This window comes from Lates calcarifer, unplaced genomic scaffold (assembly GCF_001640805.2).
Source record: "Lates calcarifer isolate ASB-BC8 unplaced genomic scaffold, TLL_Latcal_v3 _unitig_673_quiver_1447, whole genome shotgun sequence".
Classification (NCBI taxonomy): Eukaryota; Metazoa; Chordata; class Actinopteri; family Centropomidae; genus Lates; species Lates calcarifer.
Window position 1 is genome coordinate 1,940 of NW_026117896.1, and position 20,729 is coordinate 22,668.

The 20,729-nt window shown below is 38.6% G+C and overlaps 1 protein-coding gene across 1 annotated transcript; it reads right to left on the reverse strand.

Annotated features, from left to right (window-relative positions):
- Positions 1–1,787: 1,787 nt before the first annotated feature.
- Positions 1,788–20,666, reverse strand: LOC108879488 (leucine-rich repeat-containing protein 45; the record flags this gene model as incomplete). Its single annotated transcript, XM_018670768.1, is given in 15 exon segments — positions 1,788–1,961; positions 3,376–3,468; positions 7,378–7,470; positions 7,811–7,881; positions 7,968–8,079; positions 9,500–9,577; positions 10,225–10,360; positions 12,981–13,058; positions 13,277–13,335; positions 15,717–15,829; positions 16,081–16,209; positions 17,411–17,589; positions 19,490–19,560; positions 19,663–19,724; positions 20,346–20,666. Coding segments are annotated over 15 exon segments (1,677 nt in total), but the record flags the coding sequence as incomplete, so codon positions are not given.
- Between the last annotated feature and the right edge of the window lie 63 nt (positions 20,667–20,729).

Consider the following 20,729-nt stretch of genomic DNA (forward strand, 5'->3'; position numbering starts at 1 on the left):
GAAGTGAACAGTGAGACTGTCAAAATCTTAAGTTTAAAGTTTGGCACGGAGGAGCATCCACACAGTGGTGTGGAAAATTTCAAAGCTTCGCCATGAAACAGGAAGTTGTATCTCCCATATGCACTGTCCAATCTGTCCCAAACTTCACGTTTGGAGTCTTGGCTTGAACACTTCTACATGCCAATATTCAGCCATACTCATAGTCCCACCTACTGGCAACAGGAAATTACATGTATTATACATTAATGTATTCCTCAAGTAGGTTGATAAAGATCCATTTCACATGAGGTCAGAAATCGCCTATTGAAGTTACAACTAACCAAGAACATACTTGTCAAGTCTGAGAGAAAGAGGATTAAGCGTGTCTAAGGGTCTGTCTGTGCATGGAGCTGCCTTCATGAATGCAAATATGCAACTGATGGACGCAGTAAGTGATATTTAAGTAATTTGTTCTGTGTCCAACGGTCATGCAAATTCAGAACCATGTCGTATGACTTGCAGGTTGACAAAGATCCATTTCACATCATCATCATCATCATCATCATCACATAAGTCAGAGACATTTATTACAGTTAAAACCAGCAAGAGGGCACTTATCATGTCTAAGGCAAAAGGACAGAGGATTAAGCTGCTCTTAGGCTCCATCTTTGAAGGTGGCTTCATGCATGATAAAAATATGCAACTGATGGGAAAAGTCAGTGATTTTTTGCTCGGTTTCAGAATCATATTGTTCGACCCGTATTAAACCTATGGCTGCCAGTGCCCTGACAGCACAGAGCTGGAGGGCCTGTTTAATGCTGCTTGCAGCTTTATTCTATATTAATTAGCAAATATTGTTCTTCAAATCTTTATTATTATTTTTCCGTACGTTTTTTGGTCGCTAACTACTCCTGCATACTTTGTGCTACCGAAACAATTGAGGTATCAAAATGTTCAGCTCCATTAAGACATTTCTGCTAGTAGTCAACGTTTTTCTTTTATTTATGAGCAATTTTATATTCATATTTTTTTTATCAATTAAAAAATGAATGGAATTCTATGGGAACTCAGCTCAACTTTCTTTAAACCAACTCAACTTTGCAAGCTTAGCAGTCTGGCATACACACACAGACTCCATTTGTGTCTTAAAATGATCCTTTAATGTTGTACCTTTTCATGTGCTAAAAATGTTAACTTTAGATTTGTGGAGTTTTGTGGAGGCTTGTTACAGCTTCTTGGAGGATTTATCAGTGTGTCCTGTGACCAGCTAGAGCGAGGAGCTGTGAAATTTTGAGAGCAGAATCAGATCTCTTAAAGGCATTGTCATGTAGTTTAAAGGCTCCTGCCTCTCATCATGTTAACATCTAAGTACATTGAAATTTTCCAAGATCTCTGCAGTGTGGGTTTCAGTGGCGCACAAAGTAGAGTGGGTACTTCCCAGTCAGAAGGTTAGCGGTTCGATACCTGGCTCCTCTGGTCAATGAAACAACATGAAATTTTACTTTTTACTATTTATACTATTTTGTTTTTTCTGCAATTTTGCTATTTTGCTGTTCTGCTATTCATATACTCTGCTCTTGCTATTCAAATTTAAGCATTGCTTCTGGATTTCAACTGTTATCAGCCGTTTTGCTTCAGCAATGCATTCAGGTTGCAGCATTCACACTGCATTTTCTGCAGGAGCTTATAATGCAACACTATTAGTTCAATTGTAATGTAAATCTATGTTGTGAACACAGGATATGGAATATGATGATGCCCACACATTGTGAGCCTGAAATGTTCTATGTGTAACAGTGCATCCTAACCTGCTGGAGCTCCTCTATCCTGCGCCGCAGTCCGTCCATCTCGACACTCTGCTGACCGGTTTTAGCCTGCAGCTCAGAGATGGTCTGCTTTTGCTGGGAGCAGTGGTGCTGGACCTCCTGCAGGGAAGAACGCACCGAGCGAAGCTTCTCCTCTAACATTGACACATGCTCCTGCTACTCAGAGGAAACAATATGAAAGAAGATGACGGAGAAACTTAAGTGTTGTATATGTATGTTTAACCTTTAATTTTTCTAGATTCTTTCATGATAACCATAACTTCTTGCTGTAGATAGGACCTTTAAAACATCACAATCACAGCAGAGATGTGGAAGCATGAGAGTAGTGTGCTGCAGATGAATACAAATAGCAAATATTTGCTGAAACAAAGATGGACAATGATTGATAACCCTCATCCCAGAGGACGTGGCTTAGTTTATGAAATGAAACAAAACTCAGTGTACAGTTGGCGACATGAGAGAAGGGTGTCAGACCTGGCTCCGGCTGCCCAGATGATTAAGTGACAATGTGAGGAACAAGTGGAACAACCATGGAAAGTGAGTTGAGCTCAGGTAAGACCTCATTTCTCATTGTTGACAATTAAGCATTCAGTACACACTGCAGCCTGTTAGTAGCTGGAATAGCTGCAAGGCTTGGTGGTTATGAAAGCCTTTAGATCTAAAGTGAAACATTACTACCTACACTGTGACACTAGTCATAACTGAAGCTGGCTAGCACACCTCAGTGCATCTTGGAGCCATCCTGATCATAACTCAGAATACTGAAGACTGTCAATGACCCAGAGCAGGCACTGGAAGCAAGTTCAGACTCATAATCTTGTTTACGTACTTGTTTTCTAAATCAAAATGTTGCTAATTTATTGTAAGATTACTTCTTTTGTTAAAGTTTTCTGTAGCTTAGGCAATATTTAACAGTTGAGAACTTTGCCTTCTTTTCCATCCGTCCATGCATTATCTATACCGCTTACCTTTTAAGGGTTGCGGGAATGCTGGAGCCTATCCCAGCTGACATTGGCCAGGGTACACCCTGTACGGATCACCAGTCCATTGCAGGGCCAACACATAAAGTCAAACAACCATTCACACTCACATTCACACCTGCAGCCAATTTAGAGTCACCAATTAACCTAACTAGCATGTCTTTGGGCTGTGGGAGGAAGCCGGAGTAACCGGAAAGAACACAAGCAGGCACAGGGAGAACATGCAAAGGCCTGAAGCGGGCCTGAGATTTTCTGTGAACCCTTTATGCTGTGCGGCGACAGTGCTAACCACTGCACCACTATGCCACCCCACTTTGCCTTCTTTAACAAAGTGAAAAAAGTTTTTGAAGAAAAGTTAAGTCCTCAAAGTGAAGAAACTCAGGTATTGTACTGACAATTCTTGTATAGGACTGTTATCTTTGGTCTGATGGTGCAGCTACAGAAGAGTTCAACAATATTATTATTATTGCCTTTAATGATGGCAGTTGGCTATCAGTTTTTGAGGTATCTTGCTCTCCATTCACCAGACACTTTGGTTTATAATAAAGTCATCTGAATAACTGATCACAGATGCAGATTTTATGACCCACCTCTTCCAGGCGCACTTGAGCTCGCACTCTTCCCAGTTCCTCCTCTGCTTGGGCCCTCTCTGACACACACAGTGCTTTAGCCTTAATCAGCTCCTGTAACAGATGTAAATGACATTTTCACAATATCACATTACAGCTAATATGTATAGATGTTTATTAAACTGTGTCCACCATCCACACCTTTTCACTGACAGGGCAGACACTATAATAATCCAACACTCCAGCACAAAGGTGTTCCCATGTTCTACATTCACTTCCAGCTTGACCTGAGAAGTGGGAGATTCCCTTCTTGCAAAGAGAAGCAAGTGGATTTGTGTAACTGAATTTCCTGGTTAAATACGGTTAGGAAAAGTAACAGGGTGAAGCTGTTCTATGGAATAAGAAGCTTGGGTAATAAATGTGGTTAGGCTTGGTGCTGACTGGTGTAATGCAAAACAGTTTATTGACAATGACAAGGCTGCCATCAGATTGAGGATCTGACTGCATCTTGCTCAGTTGTGATGATATTGTGGTGATAATAGTCTTAGTGTTTGTAATAAGGTAAAGTATCTTAGACATTTTATTAATTGACAAATGGCAGATGATGAAGATATTTGTAGGCAATACCACATGATGTATGATAGATGTCTGTATTTAGAGCATACTATACACCACTCTGTACTGCACACTTGTGGTCAAACTACAGAAAAGCAAGTTTACAAATACTTAAAGTAGCTTCTAATGATGCCATGAGAATATTACTTAAGAAACCTAGATGGTGTAGTTTCAGTAAAATTTTTGTTGCTGCTGGAGTCCATACTACAAATTATATATAAATATAGATGCATTTGTTGGCTTGCGGAGTCTGAAAATGAAATCATCCTGGGCTTCTGAAACACAAGGTTTAATACTACACCCTCTCAATCCCAGCTGTAGAGACACTGATACAGTCTCCTTGTAAACCTATTCTTTTCGCACAGTGTTTTCTTATTGTGCTTTGTAAATGTATGTAGAGGTGGAATTCACTTAGGCATCACAGTGTACGGATTCTGCTGTGGGAGCCTCTGATGTGGGAACTGGTTTATGGTTCAGTGTGTGATTTCACCTGCTGAACTACCACTGCAACAGTAAGCAGGTTTATTGTACACTGTTAGGACATATCTTGCTGTAATGACATATCCCATGGTAATATATTTACATTCTTTCATTCACTGACAGAGATAACTGATGGTGGTGAGTAGGTTTGTTTTTGTTGAATGTGTGCTCCCAAAAAACAGCAAGTAACAGTCTTTCTTTAACTTTCTTAATGTTGTCTTCGCTGTCAACAGTCTTGCTCTCCATTCACTAGAATGTTGGATGTAAACAAAGTCAGTGTCATCTGAATAACTGATTGAAGGTGCAGATTTTATAACCCACCTGAAAAAGTAGAATCAAACACCCCACAGCCCAAGCAGCCCTGACCAGTCATACCAATCGCAAGCTACACTGCTACACCATAACCACTTTACATTGAAATGGCTTTAGGCTAATGTTGTGTTTTTGTCATGGATACTGGACAGTAGAGATGTAAAAAAATTAGTTACGTATGAAAATATGGTTATATGGATTCTGGATGACCGCAGTGATGGTCAAGTCAGTCAAAGGATTGTGAGGTCTGTGTGTAGCTTCCTGGATAAGCTGAGGGCAGCTAGCACTATAACCTGGTGGAGGTCGCTGTCTTAATAGGGGCATAAGTCCTTGGCCAAACAATTCCCCTGGAACTACAGGGAGAGTGCGGAGAGCTCTCTGGCCCGGCTCTAGAAGTGGGGACCAGGCTTGGTTACTGAATGGAAGCATCCATGCTGGTGGTTTGCAAAGACTGAGACAGGACTAATATTAGGTGGGAAAGAGAGTTTCCAGTATGGCCCATGTGTGCTGCCGTATCATAACATTTAACCAAAAAGTCATCTGTAATACGACACTGTGGCCTTGGACAGCAAGCGTCTGGTCTCAGCACCTCATTGGGTGACACAGTGAGGGAAGAGATAGATGGTTCCACGGCTGGCATCTGGCCCAGTCTGTAACTGCTGGCATTCTACATGGAAGCCAAGGCTCTGCCATCAGATGTGTGGTGAGTAGGGATAAGCATTTTGATTACTTTTTGAAGTTGGATTAATCATGCCAATTTAAGTCGATCAGTCATGACGTCATCATTAAGACGTGCCCTCCACCCAAACCAAAACAATAATATGTTGTCATGTCAAGTCATGTTTTTGCAGTGTAGTGTACAGATGCACTAACTTTACCTCCCAAGCCCCACTCATCAACAATGCACCTCAGACTAGCGGTGATGTTCTCAGCAGTCAGGGAGCCACTGAGCTTAACTATCTCTAACAGGAAGCTAAACACTAATTTGAAAGCCAGCAGCCAGCCCTTGGAGGACAAAAACCGTAGCTCCAACTGTGTAGTTACAGGGCTCTTAGATCTTAAGATGTAAGGTATGTCTTTCATGATGACATGGACTTAAATACTCCACGCCCTGTCATCCCAGATCACACGTCACTTTGTTGATGATGAACTACTTGACCTGCGCATGCGCGAGTTGGATATCATTCAGTGTTAATAACTGCCTCTGGCGGTCAGGATGAATGAAACAGAACCCATTAGGGATGCACTGATACCACATGTTTTCAATGCAATTACAAGTACTTACATTTGAGTACTTGCTGATACTGAGTACCAATATGAGTACTTACTAATGCCATTACAGTTCATACTGAACGTCACGCTGCCGTAAAGTGGTATCGGGACACTTTTATGAATATGAGTATGAGTACAGGAACAGGGTATCGGACAGACACCTGATGCTGGTATCGGTGCATCTCTAGAACCCATGTTAATGAACTGCAAGAGTTCAGCTCATCATAATGGTGGTATGCTTGCAGAGCTGGTTTTGTACACAGACAAGTCTCTGAAGGGCGATAAGGCTACAAAAAGCAGTCACTAATAGTAAACACAAAAAGGCAATCAATGCAATACTTGTATACATGCTATACAAACACATGACACCAGGTCAACATCACTGTCACTGTCGTCATTGTCACTTGTCACCAAATCTATCAGTGAGAGCAGCAAGAGAAAGGAAAGGCATAAGCTAGAGGAAACACAGCTAGTAATAGAATGTTTGAATGAATGAATGAAGATGTTGATCTTATACATGTGTTTGTGTCACCTATACGACCCCCACCTTGATGAATGCAAATTAAACTCAGCAGCTCATATGCAGCTCATATACAATATATGAGCTGTCAGCCTGTCAGTTTGTGGCACACATTCAAAAGTGGTACATATCTGTTCCTCATTGTGCAGTCTTCTGCAAACTTAAGAATAAACATAATTTAAAATCCATGTTAAAATTTGACAGCAGCCTATGTGCAAGGATGTGAAGCTGATACAATGAAAGCAGAATCAAACAGAGGAGCGACAATCATGTGTTTTCTTTTCAAGATGCCTCAAAACAAGATTCAACAGCACTGTATGGCATCTATAATCCTCCTCCTGGCTTGATAAGTTGAAACTGGAGCAGGGTCTAATCTATCCTGTACACTGACATAATAGCACCATTAATTTGAGTTTAATTACACTGAACTGTGGCTCTAACTTCTGGCATGTATTATAAGTGCCAAGCTGGATATATATGAGCTTTTTGGAAAATCTGAGTTTCCCAGTCATAATTCTAACTTGAATGTTGATGTGAGCTATTTATAAATTGGAAACTCATAACTCTGATATGCCATGAACGCAAATAACTATAATCTATAGTCTGTTTTAGCAGTTACCTTGTTGACTTAATGTATGTATTACACTGATTGGGTTATCTTTTTTCTTAAAGATTAAGATGATTTTTGCTTTTACTAGATTCCCAGCTAGAATCGTACCAAAGATGTTACAGTTACTGTCAGTTACTGCCAATAGCCTAAATCATCCAGCTATTAGGATACCCCAGATTGTGTTCTTTTAAACCCAGATACTCTGAATTCTGACCTCTTCCAGTTGTATCCGCTGTCCCTCCAGTTTGAAGATGCGCTCTTGCAGAGTTCTCTCACTTTCCTCCAGATGTCGATTCACATGCTCCACCTATAATTTTAATTTTTAGCATTTTATCACTGTAATAAATCTGCATCTATTAGATAAAATAAAATGCATTGACTGTCCAATGGTAACAAAATTAGCTCCCCAGCACCTATAAAGTGCATCAATTAACACATTACATCTTGTTTGTGTTATCAATACAAAGAGTCAAATGTAAAAGGTTGTTATATGGTGGATTATTTCTTGGCCCGATGCAGTAATTTCCTGGAGTCTCTACACTGGTTTCTTTGACAAGTTCATAGTGACAATAGGATTTTATTATCAGAGAGAGTCTCTCTGTATTGTTAAATTCCATTGCAACATGCTTGGAATTTCAAGAAAGCACCTCTTTCTGTCGGAGATTGTCCATGTCCTCCAGGACTTGTTTGGACCTTCGTTTCTCTGTTTCCAGACGGTCTGTCAGAGGGTGATACACAAGAAATTTGCACTAGGTTTCATGTGAAAAAGACCGTGTGTGTTTGTGTTCATTATGTGTGTGTTACCCTCTGCCTGTGCTAGTCGCAGCTTTAGCTCAGCTGTGTTGTTGGTCAGTTCTTGTTTCAGCTCAAAGATCTGGTGCTGCTGAGACTTGCACCTGCGCTCCATCTCCTCCACCTAACACACGTGCGCATGCACGCACGTGCACATGCACACACATACACACACACAAAACAGTTACGCTCACATCTAACACAACTGCCATAACTGGCAGATGTATTGTCTAGTACAGTAGCCTTAGAATCCACTGTAATATCTGATTTAGACTCTGAGCTAACTTCAACAGTTACTTTATCTAAATCATCATCTTGTCTTTTAGACCCTATTCCAGGTAGGCTATTCAAGGATTTTTTACCTTTATCTAACACTTCGATATTAGACTTGATCAATTTATCCTTAACAACACACTACGTACCTCTGGTTTTTAAGATTGTAGTAATTTAACCTCTCCTTAAAGAGCCACTCTACCTACGATCCAGATATTTTAGCCAACTATGGATTTACAGCCAACCTGACCTTCATTTCCAAAATCCTTGAAGAAGCTGTTGCAAATCAATTATATGATTATCTGCATAGGAATGGTATGAAGATTTTCAAACATTTAGGGTGCATTATAGCACCAAAAGTTCCAATCTTCTCATGGCCTCAGACAATGGATTAAAGGAACCACACTAGGCTGGTTTAAGTCAGACTTAGCAAATAAATTCCTGTTTGTTCATGTTAAAGAAGACTCTTCCATGCACACAAAAGTTAGCCATAGTGCTTGCTACAGTTCTCCATATAGTTTTGTTTTAGAAGACTACTTTTTAGTCTTTATATTCTTCCTTTAGGGAGCATTATACAAAAGCACCACGTAAATCTCTATTATCTATGAAGCTGGATTAAATTTATCAGCTAGTCAAACTTCATTAATGTCTTAAAGACATAAAGGCCTGGATGAGCTACAATTTTTGCCACTAAATTCAAACAGAAGTTATTGTGTTTGGCCCTAAACACCTCAGAAAAACATAATCTGGTTATGTAGTTAATAATGACAAAAGAAAGTCTCTAGGGAAGCCATCTTCCACCTACACAATAATATATAAATCAGAATCAGCCTGTCTCAAAAGGATGCTGAAAATCTTGTCCATTTATTTGTTCCCTCTCAACTGGACTACTGTAATTCCTTATTATCAGGACGTCCCAGTAACTCTATGAGAAGCATCCAGTTGATCCAAAATGCTGCAGCATGAGTACTGACGGGAACAAGAAAGAGAGATCTTATTTCTCCTGTGTTACCTTCTCTACAAGGGCTCCCTGTAAAATCCAGAGAATAATTCACAAACCTTGTCCTTACACAAAGACCCTCAATGACCAAACTCCATTATATCTTAAAGACTCCATAGCCCCCTATTATCTTAATAGAGCAAGACAGAGCTTTCAGCTATTAGGCTGCTCTTCTGTGGAATCAGCTCCCAGTCTGGGCTGAGGACACAGACTACCTGTTTACGGAACACATTAATTCACACACTCAGTTCTGAACAGACATCACTCTTACTTTACTCTTGAGTTGGATGTTGGTTTCGGACAAGTTTTGGACCTCTCTGAGGAGTTTGCCCTCTCTGTGCACACAGTCCTACAGGATGGAAAACAGCATAAGGCGGAGCATAACTTTATAACAGCATACATTTATAACAGTCATATCTTGGAAGTGATTTTGTGTCATGATGTGTCAGTTTGTTAGGATGTGTCGCTGTTTTGATGAATTTTATTCCACATCAGGGCCTGTTACACTGTGAACCTACTCAGACTCTCTTCTCTGGTGAACAACTTACTCAGTTAGCTCTGGGGTGATCAAACCAGCTATAAGCTCATGCTTAAGACATATGCCCTGCATGACATATGAAATTACTGTTTCTCACCAAAAAATGTCTTAATTGAAGTGGTTAACAGTAATGATTCAGTAGATAAAAGTTGACAGATTCAATTCTGAGCACAGAATATAAAAAGCAGCAAAAGAAAATACAGTCACCAAATAATAAAAGCAGTGCATTAAAATTAGTATCACTTAACTAGTCTGGAATGGTAAAATACCATTGATGATGGGTTCATCTTTTGTGTACTAAGACCAGTTTTTTCTTTTGTTGAAAGAAAAGTACTTGAATAAAAAAAGCTTGATGACGCCATATACACCTCATCATCATAATCATCATAGTCGTTTCCTCCCACGAAGGTGAAACTACTTGTTTTTACATTGTTTTCTGTCCTCTCACCTGGCCTTACCTCTTGTTCTTTCTTCCTCTCTCTGCTCTGGCGTTCCCACTGCTCTTCTTTCTCAACCTTCACTTGAGTCAGCAGTTCTCCCATGTTGTGATTTTTCTGCTCAGAGAGGGCAAGGGCAGCCTCGGTCATCTGCAGTCTGCATATCAAATCATTATGTGATCATTGTTACAGGTAGAGCTGTTGATGATGAGTCAATTGACAGAAAATGAATCAGCAACTATTTTGGTTATTGAGTAACCATTTTAAGCAAAAAAAAAAATTGAATATTTCCTTGTATTTTCTTTGTTCCAGCTTCATGCTTTTCATTATCACATAGGACAGTAAATTTATTATTAGACAAAACAATACATTTGAGAACATCACCTTGGGCTGTAGAATATTACAGTGAATTTGGAAAGTATTCAGACCCCTTCAATTTTCCTAGATTTTATGTTGTAAAAAAAAAAAAAAAAAAAAAAAATCCCTTTTCAGTCACTCAATACCTCATGATGACAAAGCCAAAACATAATTTTAAAGAAAAAAACTGAAATATCACATTGACATAAGTATTCAGACCCTCTATATAACACGCAACTATATTTCATACTATTATTGTGACTTTGTTGTTCTTGAAAATACTTCATCTGCAGTATCTGTGATATAACCGGTGAATCAACTGCTTCATGTTATTAGAAAGTAACTTACAGTTTTTGTAACAAAAACAAAATTATATTCAGATGAGTTCCATTATGAAAGCAACAGTTGGTGTCTTTTATATTTTATAAAGCTCAAGCACAGGGCATGATAGAAAGGCCTTAAGGATAGTGGAGCAAATACCACCTGAGTCAAATGAGGATGATGCTAACGGCAGTGATGATGAATGGCTGCCAGAAAAAGAAGTATTGACAAATGTTAGCAGTAATGAGAGCGGAATTGAGGTTCAAGGTTCAATGTTTTAACATTGCACTGAACAGTATCAAAATATGTGAACACATTAGTTTAACATTATTAGAAATTCATATTATTTTATAATTTTAACGTAGTACACTGCCTACGTTGGTGACCAAAAAAAAGTCACCACCAAAAAAAAGGTCACACACTCTAATATTTATTTGGTCCGCCTTTAGATTTGATTACGACACGCATTCTGCAATGTCACAAGATTTATTTCCATCCAGTGTTGCATTAATTTTTCACCAAGATCTTGTATTGATGATGGGAGAGTCGGACCACTGTGCAAAGTCTTCTTCAGCACATCCCGAAGATTCTCAGTGGGGTTAAGGTCTGGACTCTGTGGTGGCCAATCCATGTGTGAGAATGATATCTCATGCTCCCTGAACCACTCTTTGACAATTTGAGCCCGATGAATCCTGGCATTGTCATCTTGGAATATGCCCGTGCAATCAGGGAAGAAAAAAATCCATTGATGGAATAACCTGGTCATTCAGTATATTCAGGTAGTCAGCTGACCTCATTCTCTGGGCAAATAATGTTGGTGAACCTAGACCTGACCAACTGCAGCAACCCCAGATCACCCACAGGCTTGTACAGTAGGCACTAGGCATGATGGGTGCATCACTTCATCTGCCTCTCTTCTTACCCTGATGCCCCCATCACTCTGGAACAGGGTAAATCTGGACTCATCAGACCACATGACCTTCTGTCATTGCTCCAGAGTCCAATCTTTATGCTCCCTAACAAACAGAATTTTTCTGATTAGCCTCACTTAGTAGTTTTCTTAAGACTACACAGCTGTTCAGTCCCAATCCCTTGAGTTCCCTTCGCATTGTGCATATGGAAATGCTCTTACTTTCACTATTAAACATAGCCCTGACTTTTAACGTTTTAACTTTTTTTAAGTGATCGCTGATCACGATCAATCAGGATTTTTTTCCGGCTATATTTCTTCCTCCCCACTATCCTTCCAGTTTTTAATAATGCGTTGAACAGTTCTTAACCCAATTTTAGTAGTTTCTGCAATCTCTTAGATGTTTTCTCTGCTTGATGCATGCCAATGATTTGACCCTTCTCAAACAGACTAACATCTTTTCAACAACTATAGGATGTGTCTTTCGACATGGTTGTTTAAGAAATGAGAAGCTACTCATTGAATCATTTGGGGTTAAATAACTTGTTGCCAGCTGAAAGATAATCGCCCATGCAGTAATTATCCAATAGGAGGGTCTTACCTGTTTGCTTAGTTAAATCCAGGTGGCGACTTTTTTTTTGGCCAGGCAGTGTATATAATTGATTTGTTTGTTAAATACATAGTTCTTCAATTGAAAACTCAAACACATGCAGTCCATCTGAGTGGACATGTGAGAATAAAAACACAACACAAAAAATCCTTGCAATCCGTGCATGAAAGGGTTGAATTAAAATTAAGCTTGAATTCAAAGGACTTTAGAGAGTGAATTTGTGAAAAACTGAAAACAAATGGCCTAATAACCTCAGCAGAGGTGTTGATGTGTTCTAAGACAAGTTAAATGATAATGTTTAACTGGACATGTTTGGTAGGGTTGTCTGTGCTCCTGAGAGCCTTCAGTGATAATAGTTGGTTCTGAAGTACACGATTAAATATTCAACTTGCATGAGTGTGCAAGGAGGGCCGAGTCAGTGGGGGTGGGGGGTTGCACCGTTAGGTTATACTGTAGTTCATACAATCTTGTGCTTGGCTGAAAAATTATTTAAGTCACTCATGTACACACAATACCTAGACACAGACAGCACTGTTTCTCATATTGTGAACATGGACTAAAGGAAGATGAAATGCTTACTTGGCAGTGAGAGAGTTGACAGCTGACTTCCTCTCATTCAGAGCTTCCTGGAGTCGGCCTATCTGAATGGAAGTGGATCTAATGAAAGAGAAAGGAGGTAATGAGCTCACTGACAAATGTTTGTTTTATAATCTCAACATTGTTTTCTAGTAAGAAGAAGAGTGAATGTTATACTGCTGTTAATATAATGAAAAATGTGCTTCCTAACTGCTTCATTTCCCAAGGTTAATTTCCTTTCCAGTGCAAATATAAAGGTTGAAGACTGCAAAACCAAACATATTTCCACCTGTTCTCACCTGTTTGAGCGTCCTGTTTCTTCCCTCTGTCTGTCTATGGTTTCCATCAGGCTGAGGAGCTGAAAGAAAGAAAGAAGAACCTGAGTTATGACCATAAACCTTATCTTAAATCTGTTATATTCACAGATAATTAAAAGTGATATTTCACTCAAAATTTGGTGTACAAAAGATTGTGCATATCAAAACAGGACTAAAATCTCTTTAAAGAATCAAACACACCACCTGTAGGCTTGAGAGGTGGTTTGTTGCTTGCTCTTTAACTGAGCCTGGTGACAGCAGTTGGCCTCAGTTCATGGCATTTAGTGACTTTAATAACCTCTGCACTTTTTTGGATAAAACCTGTTGTATCATCTATTAGGTGGCATAACCCTAAGTCTCTTCCTAGGGTCACAATACCCTGGAACTGATCTCTTGTAAGATGTAATGGCATAATTTGTGAGACAAGGAGAAAAAGACAAGCACAAAACTAAAGCAACAACCTTGTCTTATTCCTTGAGCAATTGTAAATCTAGGTGTAGGACCATTATTTCACTGACTTCTTACATGCATTATAAGGTTTTAGAAATTGGTTTCAAAAACCAGATCCAATCCAAAAACACGTGATTAATTATATTGGAACACTTAATAGAAACTGACATAATTAAACTGTTGTCCAATATATAATCATTGTAACCAATGATATCTAGTCTGATATTAACATACATTTCTTCCACACATAAACACACACACAAACTGTTCTTCATCCATGACATCATCCAACACTAGCTTTAATCTTTTAGCAAATATTAATTCAAATACCTTTGCATCATTATTCAGTGGACTGATTGGACTGTGTGGACTTTATCTTTCTTTAGTTTAGGGAACAATTTAATTAGACCTTGACAAAATGCTGGGGTGAAATCTTCAATTTTATGGCCTCCTCAAAAATGGCAATCAAGAATGTGGCTTATTCATATGTTTTTTAGGAGTTTCTTTTTGATTTTCATGATTGACTATATTTACATTTTGGTAGAAATGAATATCTGTGACATTTCTTTGTAGTTGTAGTTTTCACACTCTGAATTTATCCCCCTTGTTCTAACCATTACCTCCTTGATCAAAAAAAAAAAAAAAAAAAAAAACCCCTTAGGTTCTAAAAAAAAAAATTGGAGGATGTTTAACTACATTTTTCTGAGCTCAGATTAATCTAGTTATAGTTGCCCAATGGCACAGCAAAATTCCCAATTTCATATTTCATTAATTCCCCAAACTTCCCATAAATGTTAAGTAAAAAAAGCTTGTCTCCAGTGGTTTATAACTATTTTTTGACTCCTGGTTATGAATCGTCATTATTTAACAGAGTTGCATTTAAATTCCAATAATCCCTATTACAAATATTCATAGGTGGTCTATATATTAACTTAACCACCTTGTCCAGTTTATCTGATAATATCAGTAAAAAATCTGTATATGTATATTTTTTGGTTTGGACATCTGTGTGAAGCCTTTCACATACACAGAGTAATTCACATGTTTCCTTACTTCTGTGAGGCCATCTGTGTGTTAAAATCCCCTCCCCATATGACCTTTCAGAGGGAAATGACATTAAAATAGTTCATTTTGCTCTCAGCTGTTAAAATATTACCTTTTTTGCTCATCAATTATCCATCTGCCATCTGTGTCCTTAGTACTGATAATGTGTCCTGCAGACTTCCCTTTAATACTGCAACACCTGCTGACTTCCAAATGAAAACCACACATCCTTCCCACTGACTCCTCCAAAATGATACATCTGTTTCTGAGGTATGACCTTCTTGGATTAAATCAATGTCAGCACTTGACAGTATAAAAATAAACATTTCCTCTTTAACTGGTTTCTAATACCCCTGGCATTAGACAACAAAAATTGACATTAATAAACAACTAAAAGCAAAGGTCAGACATAGGAATCGCTGGCCAGTAATGGATATTTTGTTGCTTTCTAACTTTATGCTTTACAGTTGAATCTACAAAGGGCTCAAGTGTGTTGTGAAATGAAACCTTGTGGAGAAGAACTGATATTTCTGACCCTGTAACTCATTTCAAAGTATTTTTCTGAAGGATTCTAAACAGTACTGATATTGGTGACTTAAGTATATAAGTGCAGGTCTATGACATCACATAGTACCCATGAGATTACCCTATAAAATGTTCCCTATACATTAACTGTCAAACACATTATATCAGCATTAAACGCTCAACTGAAGACCTCACACCACAAATGAACAATAACAAGCCTATTAATTATTGCAAATCCATATGCACATCAGCACATGGGTGAGGGGATTTTTCCTGATCAATCAGAAAGTAAAAAAGACTTAAAAGAGAAATATCTCATTGGTCTTTGCAAACTAATCAGGCTACAGATGTGAAAGCACCCTAAGAGTATCAGAATTATTTCATGCTTTAGTGTGAGTGTTACCTGGCGGCCCTTCTTGTCCTTCAGTGTCTGAATCTCTGTGGTGAGGACCTGTGTCCTGCTGCGGCTCTCTCTGAGGGTGGATTGTCTGTCTGAGTTGTGCTCTGTGGTCTGCTCTGAAAGGGTTAAACAAGAAGTAATGAATGGTAATAAATGAAGACAGAGACATGGGTCCAGAGGGGACAGCACGCATGGTAAGAGGTATGACTGGGTGATAAGCTGTCCCACACTCAAATCAGTCTACATTATAGTAGTGCTATTGCTTTCCCAGCAATGAGAGTTGAAATAAATTATTTAAACTGAAGCCATAATGTTTCAGTTGCATTCACAGATGTAGCTTGAATTATTACTCAGAATAAAAACTTACCAAGTGCTTTGAGTGTATCACTGGGAATATTGTTCCCCGCCATCTCTAGCTGTACTATGCTCTTGTTTTTTTGTAAAGCCTCTAGCAGAGACCTGCCACCCAGCAGACCAATGTTGTTCCACCTCAGATCTGTGAACAGTAACAGTCATTAAGGGAGGTTAGTCTAAACCATCATTCAGTCAGAAGATGCATATTCATCAAAGCAGAAACAACGTCAGGCTGACTACAACAGACAAAAGGGCATTTGTGTTAGTGTTTTATAAGACAGCCAGCAACAAAAAAATGAATCTTCTAAACAAAGATATACATTTAAGGTAGGGTTATTTAAAACTATGAGGAGACAAATGAGAGCAGCTGAAAAAAATAATATACAGTTCAGCTTTTCGTGCTTTGTTGTCTTAATACTTCACACATAGCACCTAAAATAATTATTGTTGTTTTACAACAAAACAAGCAAAAGTGATTCTTGACCGTTCCTGATATCAAGTACATTACATGTATTTATGAATGAACCATAGTTTCTTTGTTTGGCTGTTAGGTGAAAAGTGGGGTACACCCAGGACAGCTGCCAGTCAGTCTCAGGACTGACGTAGAGCTGGACAACACTTATTTTACATGTATAGGTAATTTACAGTCACTTAACCTGACCAGCAAGTCTTTGAACTATGGGATTCCCTAAGTGCAACTGTTGTAGACACAGGGAGAACATACAAACTCCCCAGAAAGGCCAGAGCCAGTTGGCAGATTCAAACCCAGAACTTTCTTGCTGTAAGGCAACAGTGCTAACCACTGCACAACCGTATCGCCCCTCTGCAATGTCCTGATTTGATGAATCTCAACGTAAGCAGAAAAGCTGGTTTTACAGATTAAGAACAGTCTGAATAACAAAGATTTATGCTCACAAAATTACTGTGACAATGTACAGGCTTCACCACATTTCATATAGGCCTTTTGAAGTGATGTATGACAATGATCTAGGAAGGGTTTTTTTATTATTATTACCGTGGCACCAATGTTACGGGATCATTACCTTAAGCTGTGAGATATTCTACCCAAAATTATTCAATTCAAAGACTGACTAAACAAAACTGCAGTTGAGTTTCCTGGCTGAACTACTAAATAATTCTGTTTCTATGGCTTTACAGTGCAGTGTGCATAGCATGTGCAATATCACTATAAAGCTGTTTAAACCACTGTATCATCAGTCAGGAAACAATTCTAACAAATAAAAAATCAAATCAAGAACATCATGCCACTTAATGTTGAACAGATTCATATACAGTACAGATGAAGTGAAAGTGTATTTTATTGTGAATTCATTGTGAATCACCTAGCACCTCCAGGGTGGTGTTGCGTTTGAGTGCCAGAGCAAGCTCAGATGCTCCATGATGGTTGATCTGATTGTTGCGCAGGTCCAGCTCCATCAGCATGCTATTGGAGGCCAGACCCTCACAAAAAAGTGAAAAGGCCTCATCCCACACACCCAAGGCATTCCACTCCAACACCAGCCTGCAAACACCATTTAGAAGCTTTAAGCATCACATGTTAATCAATGGGAAATTATTCACTGTTGCAGCACTGTGGAGTTACTTTAGTCTCAAAAATCTAGTTTATGTCCTGTTTGAGAGTTGGATGACAGATGAATAACTTATTAGTTGACTGCTGGAATATGTAGTAGCAGTCATATTCAATATAAATATCTGTAATAATTGTGAGTTATGAGCAGATATATCAATATCATATAAATACATGATTCATTTGGGCTTCAAGATCAATTAATACATTACTCAGGTCTTTCTCAATAACTGGGCAAAGGGGTGACCAAGCAATCATTCAGCATAAGTAAGACTGATGGAGGGATTAACCTTGATAAGTTACACAATTATATGGGGATACCGGAGGAGAGAACTAGGGCCTGGCTCATCACGCATAACAAAAGGCTGATAATTTAGACTTTCGGACATTTACGGTCGGCGTCTGTCCATCTATGATTTACAAAGACTTTCAACACTTGTTGGAGCATATGTGTGCAGACAAATAGGCAGAGAAGCACATGAAACAGGAAGTGGAGAGAGAAACACATAAACATAAACAATCTTTTCATTTTTTAAAATTTTGCCGTTCTTGGGAGGGTGGGAGGTCGCATTGGCGGGGCGGGGCGCCCTGCCAAGACAATGGGAAAACACTGCAGCCATAGTTACACATGTCAACTCAAATAAGGAATGGTGATATTAAATGTAAAAGCAGACCTCCCATTCTTGAATTCTTAAGCATAATCATCACTGGCTACATTGTAAATTTTATAAACAGATATAAATAAATAAATGGAAGCGGTTATACAAAAATTAGGTGATTTGTGAATCAATGATTTAACAAATTTATTTATAAGTTTGATTATAACATAAACAATACACCTGTCAAGCTTATTTAAGGTTGATATGATTTGCTTGAGAGAGTTTTTTTTTACCTTAGTAAATAGTAGTTTGACAAAATAATCACTGATGGTCCACTTAATACGTTTCTCAACACTTCAACCACATCTCAGGGTCTTCACTAAGCTTGTTGTTATGGAGAGGTTCCAGATGACAACTGTCAATGGAGCAAACTCCATCTTCTGATGAGGATCGTGAGATGTGGATGAAATCTCCAGAAACAGATAGTAGCTGGACCTGGAGTTAAGGTTATTTTGTTGTATTTCATTGGATTAATTTGATATTTTTGATAGTTTGATAATTGATAGTTTTGATGTAATTTAAGCTAATCTTTTAATTTCTATGAAAATGTACACCGGCTATTTAATCAACATTTAAGTAACATAAATTAAATATTCGATTGGACTTGGCATCAGCATTTATCCAGTATTAAAAGACTTGGATGGGGGTCTGGGCCAAAAAATCTTGATCAAGACATTCCTATCTACAACACAGAGATGCTGTGGAAGGACATCAAGAGAGCAGTTCACACCAAACATCTTAAGAATGTGTCTGAGCTGAGGCAGCTCTGTAGGAAGAATGGTCCAAAAATCTTCAAGAACTTTGTGCAGATCTGATCAGCAACTACCAGAAGCTCCCGTCTGATGTTACTGCTGCCAAATCAGGTTTAACCCAGTCATTAACTCCAAGGTTCACGTAATTTTTCCAACATTACCTGTAAATATCTAATGGGTGTGTTCCACTACACTACAGATTGTAGTTATTTGTATGTTATTAGCTTAATTGTGTCTGTTTACAGTTTGTTTATATAGAGATATATACAGTGACTTAGGTGAGGACCAGATCATATTTTTATGACCAGTTAATACAGAACACAAGGTCATTCCAGTTTACTTTTTTCTTTTTACATTGTGCAAATATGTATGCCATATTTACAGCGACAGACAATATTCTGACATGAGGAACATCATTCTCACCTACGCAGAGTCTTGTTGCATGCCAACAACTTTCCCAACACCTCAGCCCCTGCTGATCTCAGGTTATTTCCCTGTGAAGAATATTTTGCATTGGCCAATTATCAGTACATGTCTCATGAAATAAAATCCAATAATGTCTGAGAGTGTCAACAGTTTAATTTGCCAGGTGGTACCTTCAGATCCAGGGTTTTCACAGCTGTGTTGCCAAACAGTCCAATCAGGAGAACTTTGGCACCTGAGAGTCACACGCAAGCATGACACTGTTATATATAATGTTATACTTATTGTCATCAAATCTCATATGCAGAGCTAAAACAACGATGAATGCATCCTACCAACAAGTACTGTGTGGAATCATTCCATATCAAATCAACAGAGGCCTATCAATTGACCATCCTGGATTAGCTTCATACTTATAAATATTATCATTGTAATAACTAATCTGCAAAATGTTCAGCTTTAGTTCTGAGATATAGAGGCTATGGGGTCTTAATGAACGAGTCTTGCTGAAAAAAACTGTAAAGTTCCTTAAGTCATTACTTTTGAAGTATTCATGCTACAGGCCTGGGATTATTCTACACTATCAAGGTTTTAAACTAAAATGGTTGGCTACTGCTGCATATTTGCCAAGTTTAGATCGCTGAAAATTTTATTTAAAAATAATCTTTTGTGCTATATCAGATCTTTTAATTTTCCCTGTACAATTCTCATAATATTGCACTTTCTTAGCAAATAGGTGCATCAAAATTTCTGATTTATGGGGCATTCAAAAATATTTAAAATTAAATTATTTAAAGCAACAACAATAAAATCAGACTACATGCAGATGGTTTGTCTGTCTTAAAAACTCACACACCTTCCTCGCTGAGCATACAGTCACTAAGCAACACCTCTGTAAAGGTGATATCTTTTTGGAAGGCCCTTGCCAGCACAGAGCAGGTATCCACAGACAGACTTTGTCCACTCAGGTCCAGTCTGGAGCCCTGAGCAGTCCTGTTCTCCTGGAGCTGGGCCACAACACTCTCCTGGGGCTCCACACCTCCCTCCTTACACAGACGCAGATATGTCCGCCTGAAATCTTCCATTCTGGATCACCAGCCTCACTTTTTCATCCGAGATGCAAATTCTGTCTTCACTTCTTCCTTCTTTCCACTGGGACTTGTCCTGTTGACAAACTAGAACTGAGAAATCAATAAATTAATCGACTGATAGAAAATGAATCAGCAACTACTTTGATAAT